A 12,387-nucleotide genomic window follows, 5' to 3' on the forward strand; every position below is an offset into this window, starting at 1 on the left:
TGTGTGTGTATAGAAATAACAGAATAATAGATATAACCTTAACTATAAATGAAGTTCATTCAGGTTCATAAATTCAAGTTTATAAATGGCAAATTCAAAGCCCCAGTGGGTGAAAATCTTTGCATGTTCCCTGCCTAGAGGCTGGGAAGCTCTCAGATTCTTTTGGATCCTGTGCCTGACAAATGCCTGGCAAGAGACACCAATAACTTGGTTCTAGTCAGATGGTGAGTGGCTGTGTGGAGGCCACGAGGCTGGCAGGGCCCCTCGCTCTTGGAACCCTTTGTGCAGGAGTTCCCTCCAACCAAGGGATCCTTTGGGTAGGCTGCTGAGTTACTGCAGTGATTGGTGGTGGGGATTTTAACCAAGCAAGTTTGTTCTAAGTAGTATTTTTAAAACCTAAGGAAAATATAAAATGCAGCTTTACATTTGAAATAAAAACATAACGACTCTGATAGGAAGTTTACATGTTGGAATATCACAATAGCAATGCCGTTAACTTTTTTGTTAGCAGTTCTATGAAATCACCATAAAGTGTCAAGATGCAAGATTTAAAAATAAGATAGTGAAGAAAACCTGCTGTGTGCTAATATAAGGATTTTCCATTTGTGTGTGTGAAGTTATTTTTAAAGTCCTCACTACCTTTCCCCACATCCTTACAGCCCCAGTAAAGGCAGTGATTAAAAGTCAGTTGGCTTGGGACCCCACCACACACCGTTTTTTTCACGATGGATGACATTTTTCGTTGCAGGCATGGCTGGCACTATTCACTTCCTCTCTGACATCCTGGCCCCAGAGGCATCACGGTTTCCAGCATTTGAACTCAGCTCTTCACAGAGGGATACAAAGGTTCAAAAAGACTACTAAGAGATTTGACTGGACCAGAAGCCACCAGGTTGCTGAGTGCCTGACACAGAACCAACTGGGAATTCTGAAGGCGGGAGAAGGAGAAGCAGACGTCTTCCTAGACCCCCTGTGTCAGAGTGTGGTGACAGACCGTCCCATCAGCATTCTGTAACAGTGCCCCCTCGCTGGTGTAAAATATGAATTGTTCGTGTCCAGTCCTCTGTCGTGTGTGCATGTCTCTTGGTGTTTGCTGTCTGTAGGTGTAGGTTGTTCTAAACAGAAGCCCTTCTCTGTCCATGAGCCCGAGCTGGCTGTGCATGAGGGCACACGGCAGCCACTTCTCTGTATATACTATTAAGTGAGGTGTTTTCTGTATTGACAAACAAGGAAATAGGCAGGTGGTGTCTCTTATGTAACAGAATTCTCCACAGTGATGTCCCAGTGGTAAAACTTTCCAGCATTTTCTGCGTGTGCCTTTCAGATGAGCATGAGAGAAAGACCACTCCAAAAATGAAAAAAATAAAACAGGATTGCTGAAGTAGGGGGTGGAGAGCCTTTCCACTAGATAGTCAAACGTGCACTCTCTGTGTGTTGTGCTCTTAGTGTTTATAAGAAGCCAAAGGGGGCACATTCCAGCATTGTCCCCTGTTGGGACTCCCATTCTTAGGCTTGTTGTGTGAAGTTCTAGACTCTCCTCAATCCAAGGCAGCCTGTGCCCTGAGGAGTGGACCCGTGATACCGGGGCATTCGGGGGAGCTTTTCCATGGCCACACGAAATCAAGTAGCAGCGGCTGAGGGCTGGCACGCCTCGGTTCAGTGTATGTCACTAAAACAGACTGAGCCTCAGTTCTCTCAGCATTATAACTTAGTGCTGTAAGTTCAGTGGCTACAATCCCCATGTCCCTCCACTTAAACCTTTTTCAAAATTTAGTAAGTTATCAAAGTACAAATTTGGGATGAATTTAGTCCTTATTTTTGTCTATTATTCAGGTGATAGAAATCTCACATTTGATGAAATGTATTAAGCATAAAGTACTAGTCTGTGTCTATGCATATGGGAAACAGTTCTAACCAGGAAAATTACACTGTCTGTCTGACGTTTTTTGTTTTAAAACTGGGCATTGACTTGGATTAGCATACCCTCATGGTATTTTTACCATGTAGATCTGTCTTTAGAAGGATTTTGTTGTCGTGGTATGAATGGTCTGAGACTTTCTACAGACTTCTCACTTATGGGTCAAGGCCTGATCAAAACAAGGTAGATCTCTGATGATCTGCTCCTTGTCTACAAGGGGTTGTCAAGTGTTTGTCAGCCCTGGTTTCCACTCCTTTCATAAAGGAGGAAGAAGAATGCTCACACAGAACAGAGATTCCTTTGCACGTGCGCAGTTCTTGGGATGCCAAGCCTTGTTTGTGGGGCTAACACCCTAACATGTGCCCTTTGGTTTCTAAATGATGCCTCATGCGTCTCTTCATTTTCTGACACTCATTTCTGTGTCATGACTGTTTTTTTAAGTTAATTTGATGACTTCCATAGGTATAAATCCTCATGATTGTATATTCTAACCAGCTCCATGGGTCTCCTCATGTGCTTCTCAGGCAGCCCAGTTTCCCAGGACCCACAGGTAGGACTGGAGTGGGTTGGGCTGTTGTAAGAAAAGCTCACTTGACCTCAGCCCACACGCACCATTCCCATCTCAGCCAGACCTCAGTGGCAGCCCGCCAGGCCTGGGCACGGAGTTACATCCAGGCTGGCTCATTTCCCAGGGGAGGCCAGAGCAGCAGCACGGGAATCACCCCACTCAGCAAGAGGGAGCCGCTCATGGAAACCCGGGTTCTGGCCACTTCTCCTGACCAGAAGCAGTGAGGGTGACCCTTATTACCTGGGCATCTTGCCTGTGTGTTCAACTTGCTTCTGCCTAACATACTGAGGGAAGATAGAGCATTTGTGAGGTGAATGGAGGATATGTTATTTACAGGGCTTGTTTGGAAGCCTGCTTACCTGCTACATGTGTTAACACAGCACAGGCTGTGACTCCTGGTGGTGACACAGGCTCCAGTTCCCAGTTCCCCGAAGAAAGAGAACACCCACAACTGATGTAGTGGTTCTGATAGTGTGTGAATTTGGTTTTCAGAGCATTTCAGTGATTTCTTAGATTTGTTCGTTTTCTCCAAAATGCGTCTAAGCTTTTAAAATAATGTGTGTGCGCAATTCCATTTTAAAATTTGAAAGAGAAAAAGTTGATGTCCACAAAAAGTGTGTGGGGTACTCTAGTTCCGTACTAAGTAAAAACGGTTTTGTTGTGACACTTGTGGAGTCTTCCTCTGTTCTCACCTCTCTCTACCTTCAAGAGCGATGGTTGGGAGCCTTGGTCACCATTGTGAAGGTTGCCTTCCTCATAAAACATGTGGCAACTGCTTGTGTTGTGATGTCCTAGATAGCTCACTAGAATAATAGCTCTCTTTTTTGACTCCGAGGCCCTCCAGAACCTGGGTAATACTAAGAGAAGCCTGTCTTGAGCTTGCATGTGTAACAGTCCTTTTCATCCACAGTTGCCCCGAACAGTCAACAGTGTGTCGGCATCACGGCATGGCTGGTTGGGGGGAGTGGGTTATGGCATGGCTGGGGGGGTCACTGCATGCCTGCGGGTGGGCACTGTACTCATTACTATTTTCCAGTGAGGAAGCTGATGGCCTGTCATGGTCACAGCGTGGCAAACTTGTGAGTTGTACTCAGCACTTTCTCTCCTATGTGCCCGATACAGAAGGTGAGAAAGTGAAGCCTGAGAGAAGCCCTGTCGTCTCTCCCCTGCTTTCTGGGCCCTCGAACCATTCAGTGCAGTCTCAAACTATTCTTAACTTTATAAGGCAATCTTAGAGCTGTTATTTCATTTGCTAAATTCACAAAAGCAATACTCAGGTGTGAAGTCCAGGTTCCCTAAACATTTTTATAGACTGTCTTTACTCCTTCCCAGTCTCTTTGCTGAAGCTTAAAAAGGGCCCTTCCAAGTCTGAATTTTTCCACATCACGTCTGGAGGAGAGCCAGGTGTCATTTCCAGCATGATTGTCACCGTGATGCCTGTCACCCTTCTGTCAGACTGGCCAGTGGCCCTGGCAGGCTGTGCTGCATCATTGCTTTTCCTGATCAGAGGAAGACTGCAGGCTCCTTCAAGGCCCCTGCTCCATGGAGATAGGTCACTGGATCAGGGGGGCTATAAAGGTGTCCAGTCTGCATCCTAAGTGTCACTGCTACCCCCTTCCTTCTCCAACTTGGAGGTGGGAGGCTCAGTTCGTCCCAGCGAATGTTTGGTTCACATGTGCGGCATGCCAGACCTCATGCTCACTGCTGACAGAGAAGTGCTAACCCACCTCTTGCAGCTCACCATCTCTGTTGAGCACCTGCAGGAAGTGAGCAGGCTGGAGCTCAGGCTCAGGTCTCGCCCTCCTTTGGCAGGACCTCGGACAGCTCCTCGGTGTGTGGGCGGGGCTTGTGACCTGAGTGCACTTCCTGGTCCCAGCAGGAGGGGACCACAGGTAAGCTGACCAGGTCAGTCTTGCAGTCTGATGCCTCTGGCATGAGGTTAGGCTGGTCCTTGTCATCCATAACCCTGTGGAATGGAAGTCAAGAGCAGACACTGTGGAATCTGGATGTGTGGAATCTGGGCTCTGCTACTTGTATGAATTCGGACAAGGGATTTCCTACCGAGCTTTTCTGTGTAATCAGGCCAACCTTATTTGGTTAGTGGGAGAATTAGAATGAAACAACAAATGGAAAAAGCACCTAGCACATGACAGTGCTCTTGTGATGGGGTTCACGAAGGATGGGTGTGGTGCTTTTGTGTGGAGAAACGGGCTCACTCTCCTGAGTAAAACTGAAAATCCCAAATCCCAAGCCTCCCCTCAGTCCCCTTCAGCCAGCTGTTTTGTACACTGTGTGTGGGTGCCCGCTGCGCCAAGGTCCTTCAAGGGGAAGAGTTGCCACAGGGGCAAGGAGGAGCCAAACCACAATTTCAGGCTTACACCAAACCTAAAAGTTCAGAGAGGCTGGGTTTTCTGTTTCTCTGGCCTGTTCTTTGTTCAATGGCCCTGGAGATCTTCCCGCTTCTGTACCAGGTAGATTGTTGTGGCTTTCATGGGATCATCCAACAGATGCAGTCCTGGTCATGTGTTAACGGGGACCCTACTGCATTCCTTAAAGTATCGTTCATGAGAGAATAAAACATGTACCAAAGTGGCATAAACATAAATCTACCCATAATCATGTAAATAACCCCCACAGTCCCAAGAACTGAGGAGGCCTGCTTTTCAAACCGTTTCCTCAGGGAGGCCATAGGGAAGTTACCAAGAGCTTCATGCTCGGCTGTGGGACACTGAAAGGGAGGGTTGTGAACAGGGACAGACTTGCTCCCAGAGCCTCTCCAGTAACAAGGACCACACTGCCTGCAGCTGAATAGAAAGTTCTGAGACCTTTTCTGCCTGAAGGATGTCATTGTTCTGACACTTAAATCATAGATTGCTTAGAGAATTCTGCACTGGAAGTCACTTTCCTCTTGAGATTTCAAGGTATCATACAGACTTCTAGCTTGCAGTGCTATCTCTGAGAACCTCAAAGTCACAGTGATTCTTGTTTCTTTGTGCTCAATCTTGTGTTTTGATGTGATTACTTTGCAAGTTGTAGAATTTTTCTCTCTGTCATGATAATGAGCTTAGTCCTGGGTTCTTGGTAGGTCCTTCCCATCTAGAAACTCTGTTTCAAGTCTAAGAAATTTTCTTGAATACTTTCTTTTTAAAAAAATTATTATTTTTTATTTTTTGCTTTTTCTCCTCTGCCTTTTGCTTTCTTTTCTAAGAGATGGCAACTTTGTTTTCAAAGCCTTCTATTGTGTCTTTATTTCCAGGTGTTTTTCTTGTCCTTAGGATATCTTTTGTGTATGTCTTCTTATTTCTTATTGCAGTATCTTATCTCTTTGAGGATGTTAATTTATTTAGCACATAATCATTATGTGCTTATTCAGTGCCATACATTTTTCTAGGGACTTGGAATCCATCAATGATCAAAACAGTCAAAAAAATCTCATCTTGTGGAGTTTGTGGTATAGCAGAGAGACAATAAGTCTAGATAAGCAAATTTCTCCTATGTTGTAAGATATTAAGTAATAATAGGATATAATAAAGCAAGAGACTGACGTGGTGGAGAGAACACACATTACTGTTTTAAGCAGGATGGTCAGAGTGAGACTAGAGACAGTGACAGCCAAGACTTGAAGAAGTTCATGGAGTTGGCCAGACGAGTGTCTGGAAAGAGCATCAGACAGATGGTGTGCCCTGCTCAAGAGCAGAGACAGGACAGTGGGGAGGGAAGGCCATTCTAAAGACTCTTGACTTTTACTCTGGGTGAAGCACAGAGTCACTTGAAGGTTTGTGCAAAGGAAGGATATTACCTAATTTATGTGTTGACTCCTGAGAAAATGCCAGGAGGATACAGGGAAACCAGAATGCTGGTCCAGGAGAGAAACGATGTGGCTTGGCAAGAATGGTGGGACTCTCAGTTCAGTTCAGACCCTCAGTCATGTCCAACTCTTTGTGACCCCATAGACTGCAGCAGGCCAGACCTCCCTGTCGATCAGCAACTCCTGGAATTTACTCAAACTTGTGTCCGTCAAGTTGGTGATGCCATCCAACCATCTCATCCTCTGTCGTCCCCTTCTCCTCCTGCCCTCAATCTTTCCCAGCATCAGGGTCTTTCAAAATGAGTCACTTCTTCTCATGAGGTGGCCAAAGTTTTGGAGTTTCAGCTTCAGCATCAGTCCTTCCAATGAATATTCAGGCCTGATTTCCTTTAGGATAGACTGGTTGGATCTCCTTGCAGTCCAAGGGACTCTCAAGAGTCTTCTCCAACACCTTAGTTCAAAAGTATCAATTCTTCGGTGCTCAGCTTTCTTTATAGTCCAACTCTCACATCCATACATGACTACTGGAAAAACCATAGTCATGACGGATTGGACTAGACAGACCTTTGCTGGCAAAGTAAAGTAACATCTCTGCTTTTTAATATGCTGTCTAGATTGGTCATAACTTTTCTCCCAAGGAGTAAGCCTCTTTTAATTTCATGGCTACAGTCACCATCTGCAGTGATTTTGGAGCCTAAGAAAATAAAGTCAGCCACAGTTTCCACTGTTTCCCCATCTATTTGCTATGAACTGATGGGACCAGATGCCATGATCTTAGTTTTCTGAATGTTGAGTTTTAAGCCAACTTTTTCACTCTCCTCTTTCACTTTCATCAAGAGGCTCTTCAGTTCTTCTTCACTTCCTGCCATAAGGGTGGTGTCATCTGCATATCTGAGGTTATTAATGTGTCTCCCAGCGATCTTGATTCCAGCTTGTGTTTCATCCAGCCCAGTGTTTCTCATGATGTACTCTGCATATAAGTTAAATAAGCACAGTGACAACATACATCCTTGACGTACTCCTTTTCCTTTTTGGAACCAGTCTGTTTTTCCATGTCTAGTTCTAACTGTTGTTTTGTGACCTGCATACAGATTTCTCAAGAGGCAGGTCAGATGGTCTGGTATTCCCATCTCTCAGAATTTTCCACAGTTTATTGTGATCCACACAGTCAAAGGCTTTGGCATAGTCAATAAAGCAGAAATAGATGGAACTCTCTTGCTTTTTCAATGATCCAGCAGATGTTGGCAATTTTATCTCTAGTTCCTCTGCCTTTTCTAAAACCAGCTTGAACATCAGGAAGTTCATGGTTCATGTATTGCTGAAGCCTGGCTTGGAGAATTTTGAGCATTACTTTACTAGCGTGTGAGATGAGTGCAATTGTGTGGTAGTTTGCGCATTCTTTGGCATTACCTTTCTTTGGGATTAGAATGAAAATTGACCTTTTCCAGTCCTGTGGCCACTGCTGAGTTTTCCAAATTTGCTGGCATATTGAGTGCCAGCAATAATCATCTTTTAGGATTTGAAATAGCTCAAGTGGAATTCCATCATCTCCACTAGCTTTGTTCTCTAGATGTGTCCTTAGAGCCAGTAGGATTCCTGACAGCCAGGTGCAGAGCATGGAAGAGCCAGCAGAGTTGGAGTGCCCAAGCCTTGGAAAGGACGTTGCCTGCAGCTGAGATGTGGAAGAGGCTACTGAGGGGATCAGAGTCTGCTTAGGCATGTGGAGTGTGAGGTGGCCTGACTGCTGGAGTTGGGAGGGAGATCTGGGAGGGAACTGTCACTTTGGAGTCATTTGCATATTGATTATTTACACCTAAGAGCTGGATGAGCTCACCCAGAAGGTGAGGATAGAGGGAACAGGGAAAGCAGAGCCTACAGCATTAAGAATCCAAAGGAGTTTGCTCCAGCAAAGGAGGGTAAGAAGAAGAAGTCTCTGGGTAGGGGTCTGTGTTCCTGGAGCCAGTGAGGAAAATACAGTGTGCAGCAGAGTGATTGGCTGTTTCAGATGATCCTGATAAGTGAAAACCTCAGAATTGGCCATTGCATTCATCACCCCGAGGTCCTTAATGAATTGGGGAGCAGAATGGACAACACTAAAGTGGTTTTGTTGCAAAAGAGAGGAAAGAAATGGGGCCATAGTTTTCAAGAGAAATAGGATCAAGAAAAAAATCTTTTTTATTCAGAAAAATAACAGCATGTTTGTAAATCAGTCTGATCCAATGAGGGCTTCTTTTAAAAGTGATGCAGAACAGAAAGGGATGTTGTGGAGTGATGTCTTCAGGTAAGCAGAGGAGACTGGAGCTAGCACCAGGCGGCTGCTCAGCCAGAGAGGAGCCTGTGGGTAACAGATGGGCGCGGAGGCAGAGCGTGGGTGGTGGAGGGGGGAGCTTGGAAGTCCTCTGGCTTCTTCACTTGTCTTGGTGAAGTGAGAAGTGAGGCAGCATCTGCTGAGTGAAGATGGAGGAAGATGAGGTGTAGGATGTGAGGAGAGGAGAGAAAGTGTGAATGTTGCCCAGGAGAGTGGGAAAGGGGAGGAGGGGCTCAGACTTCACTCGGCAGTTCCAGGAAGGGTTTGTTAGGACATGGATTGCTGGGATTGTCTGATTTAGTAGAGCTGGGAATTCGTTTCTGACAACTGCCAGGCTGAGCTTCCCTGGGGACCCCATTCTCCTCTTGGTTGCTTCAGAAGGACCAGTGTGGATGTGCTGCGATGAGTCAGCAGGAGGGGAAGAGCAGTTTTTCCAGCCATGTCCCACTTGCTTTTTAGTTTATCTGAATTACTTTTCCTGTTTGTTGGCTTTAGTTTCTATCTTTCAAGTTAGAAGTTTGGTCTACTAGTTTTATGCTGCAGAAGCTGATTGGAAATTCTGGTCTGAGTTGTGTTGAGTGGCCTGGCTCATCCAGTTGGGGAAGCACTGGGATCGGTGTCTGGGATCCATCAGTCCCTGCTGAGCAGCTCCCCAGTGAGGAAGAATGGACAATCACCCTCTCTGATGGTACTGCAACCATGACCTAGCTCTCCTATCCTCTGAGTCAAAGGTCAGAACTCTGTACCGAAAAGAAGGCTCCAGTTTGTCTCAGGAAGGGGAGGAGCCCACTGCTGGGCAGGTAGGGAGGCATCATGGTATCTGGGGGCCCAGCCTCTTCCCCACCCTCCAGATGCCCTGGTGCTGCTGAGATCCCCGCAGTACGCAGGATCTGGGCAGCTGCCGGGAGGCTTCCTCAGGATGTGGCTGTTTCCTCCCCCTTGACTCCATGCTGTTTGGGCATCAGCTGGGCACAGGCTGCTCGCTGACCCTGGGAGGGCCCAAGTGCTCAGACCACAGCTCCTCTCCCCAGCTCCCCAGCGAGTTTGCAGGGCCCGGCATGGCCCAATGCTTTTGAGCTCACGAGAGTGTTGAGGGACTATTCCTGAGCTATACTGAGCGACTACCCCATGCCATAATCACCACACCCGGAGCAGAACTGAAATGTCCCATTAATGTACCAGCCCCTTTACTACCACCGGTAGGTGTAGGGTCTAGTGAGGGGTGAGTGCTGTTTGTACCCAGACTGTTTGTGGAAGTTTCCTCACCTTGAATTGTCTTACTAACTTATTTTTGATTTTGTCCCATATAGAAAACCATAATGGAAAAATGTTAAGCATTTGTAAAACACCATGGTTTCTCAGTTATTTTACCATCACAAATATTTGCCATCTCTGGAAGAATAGACCTCAAAGGTCACCGAGAGCAGCGGTGGAAGGAGGGAAGGGGAGGACAGAGAGGGGCCGGGCCTGCTGACATGGCCCACGCCGTGTCCGGGGAGAAGTGGGGAGACTGGTCTCTCACACCAGCCTCACTGAGTTCCAATCTGAGCTCTGCCACTTTCAATAAAGAATGAAGCGTTGTGGGGAGAATTAAATAATTCTAGCACAGTGCAAATATTCAATAAAATTGTCACTTTTACTATAAGCAGGGATTAGTAACTGACATCAGATCATTTTCCAGGGAAAAAAGTTTGTGATAATGGACTGGCTGCTTCTGTGCTAGCACCACCTCAGAGAGCAGTGGGCAGCCCGGCCACCAGGCAGAGCAGCTTTTATCAGTTCTTCCTGCTGTTGTCACAGGAGGTGCTTGCCCTCCCACTGTAGCATGCACACGTCCACAGCATATTCTAGTAATATTGTTTTAATAACTTTAAATGGATGATCATCTATAAAAATACCAACTCACCAGTTGTATACCTGAAATTATGCTTGGGGCTGGTGCACTGGGATGACCCAGAGGGATGGTACGGGGAGGGAGGTGGGAGGGGAGTTCAGGATGGGGAACACGTGTACACCCGTGGTGGATTCATGTTGATGTATGGCAAAACCAATACAATATTGTAAAGTAAAATAATAATAATAAATAAATGATAAATGGTTAAATATACATACAAATAAAAATAAAATTGGCACATCTTTGAGTCAGTAGTAGTGTTCCCGATAACCTGCTTGAGGGCTGCAGCAATAGGGTATTCTTCACACTTTTATTCTAGGCTCTCATACATCTACTGGGTTTAATTGCTTGAGTGCATTTCATTTCTAATGTATGATGATGATGGTGATGACATGCTGGGCTGGACTGTGTGAAACACTTACAAGCAATGTCACATTCATTGACCATCTTTATGATGCCTTTGCAGAGGCTGCTCAGCCACGTTTTTCATGCATGCTAAGTTATTCAGTTGTGTCCAGTTCTTTGTAACCTTATGGACGGTAGCCTGCCAGGCTCCTTCATCCATGGGATTCTCCAGGCAAGACTGAGAACGGGAGTTGCCATGGAGCGGCATGTCATGCCCTTCTCCAGGGAATCCTTCTGACCCCGGGATCGAATCCACATCTCTTACATCTCCTGCATTGGCAGACAGGTTCTTTACCATTAGCGCCGCCTGGGAAGCCCAAACTATGTTTTACTACAAGGCTTGAGCTGCCCAAGCTATGAGCTCCTGAGGTGTGGACAAGAGATTCAACGAGACACAAATTTATGGGTGTTGCATCAGACATTTCAAAGTCAAGGATAAAAATGGAACTGATTTCCATTCTCACTGAGAGGTGAGGGTAGTGTAGGAAGATAGGCCGTTAGAATAGATAGCAGAGTGACATCACATTTAAGGTTTAGTGGGCAGAGATGGCAAGGCTGTGGCCAGAAAATGTTCTCCAAATCTAAGCATTTATTCACGCACATGAACTGGATGGTTCTTATACTCTGTTCTTACAAGTGCCGTCCTCAGTGTTCCAGCTTATGATACACTTGAAGGAATAAGAGAATGAGAATGTTACTACTTTGGCCCTTAATTAATTAGTCTCATCAATGATAGTTGCTATCTGGAGACAAGTCGACATCATGTATCTCCTGATTTGAATACACACCATTACTTCTGAAGCTGACCTTCAAAAAAATTGAGAAAAAAACCAAAACACTCTGCCTATCAGTTTACAAGAAAGACACACATCACAGAGATACTTGAATCACTGTGATGATGGAGATATGACCAGAAAATTCCAGACTATGGCTAAGCCTGCAAGACAAACAACCTGGTTTCGTTTACAGCATTTAAAAAAAAAAAAAAAAAAAAGCAAAGGGATTAAAAGAAATGGAGGGAAAACCTAGAGGCCCAAAGAGATACAGAAATCAATATTATGATGTGACCTTATTTGGATACAAACATGATTTTTTTTTTTTTTAACTGCAAGAAAATAAAAAGAAATGTAAATATTGATTGTACCTTTAACAGTATTAAAGAGCTATTATTAATTTTAATTGTGTGATAATGCTACATGTTGTAATACTTATGGACAAAATGTTTGAGATTTACTTCCAAATAATTCAAGGAAGGATCAGAAGGAATAGAGGTAGAGGAAAATAAAATTGGCTGTTGAACTCAAGGCCAATTGTTGATGCTCAGTGATGGCTACATAAGAGTTCCTTATCCTAATCTCTGTTCTTTTGTATATTTCAAAGTTTCCTGTAATTGGGGCCTAATTGAAACCAGAACCATGGGAGTACCATGGTCTGGAAAGGACCATTAGAACCATGACTGTGACATGCAGTAATGACTGCGCAAGAA

The 12,387-nt window shown here is 45.2% G+C and overlaps 1 protein-coding gene across 3 annotated transcripts in view; it reads left to right on the plus strand.

Annotated features, from left to right (window-relative positions):
- Nucleotides 1-3,152, plus strand: part of LANCL2 (LanC like glutathione S-transferase 2) — an 86,438-nt gene extending 83,286 nt beyond the window's left edge. For all 3 annotated transcript variants that reach the window (XM_070358968.1, XM_070358967.1, XM_005904392.3), the window contains one exon: nt 749-3,152. In XM_070358968.1, coding sequence (XP_070215069.1) covers nt 749-864 — 116 coding nt within the window. In that variant the 3' untranslated portion in view covers nt 865-3,152. The remainder of the gene's footprint in view (nt 1-748) is intronic.
- The last annotated feature ends 9,235 nt before the right edge of the window (nt 3,153-12,387 follow it).

This window comes from Bos mutus, chromosome 22 (genome assembly GCF_027580195.1).
Source record: "Bos mutus isolate GX-2022 chromosome 22, NWIPB_WYAK_1.1, whole genome shotgun sequence".
In the NCBI taxonomy this organism is placed as follows: Eukaryota; Metazoa; Chordata; class Mammalia; order Artiodactyla; family Bovidae; genus Bos; species Bos mutus.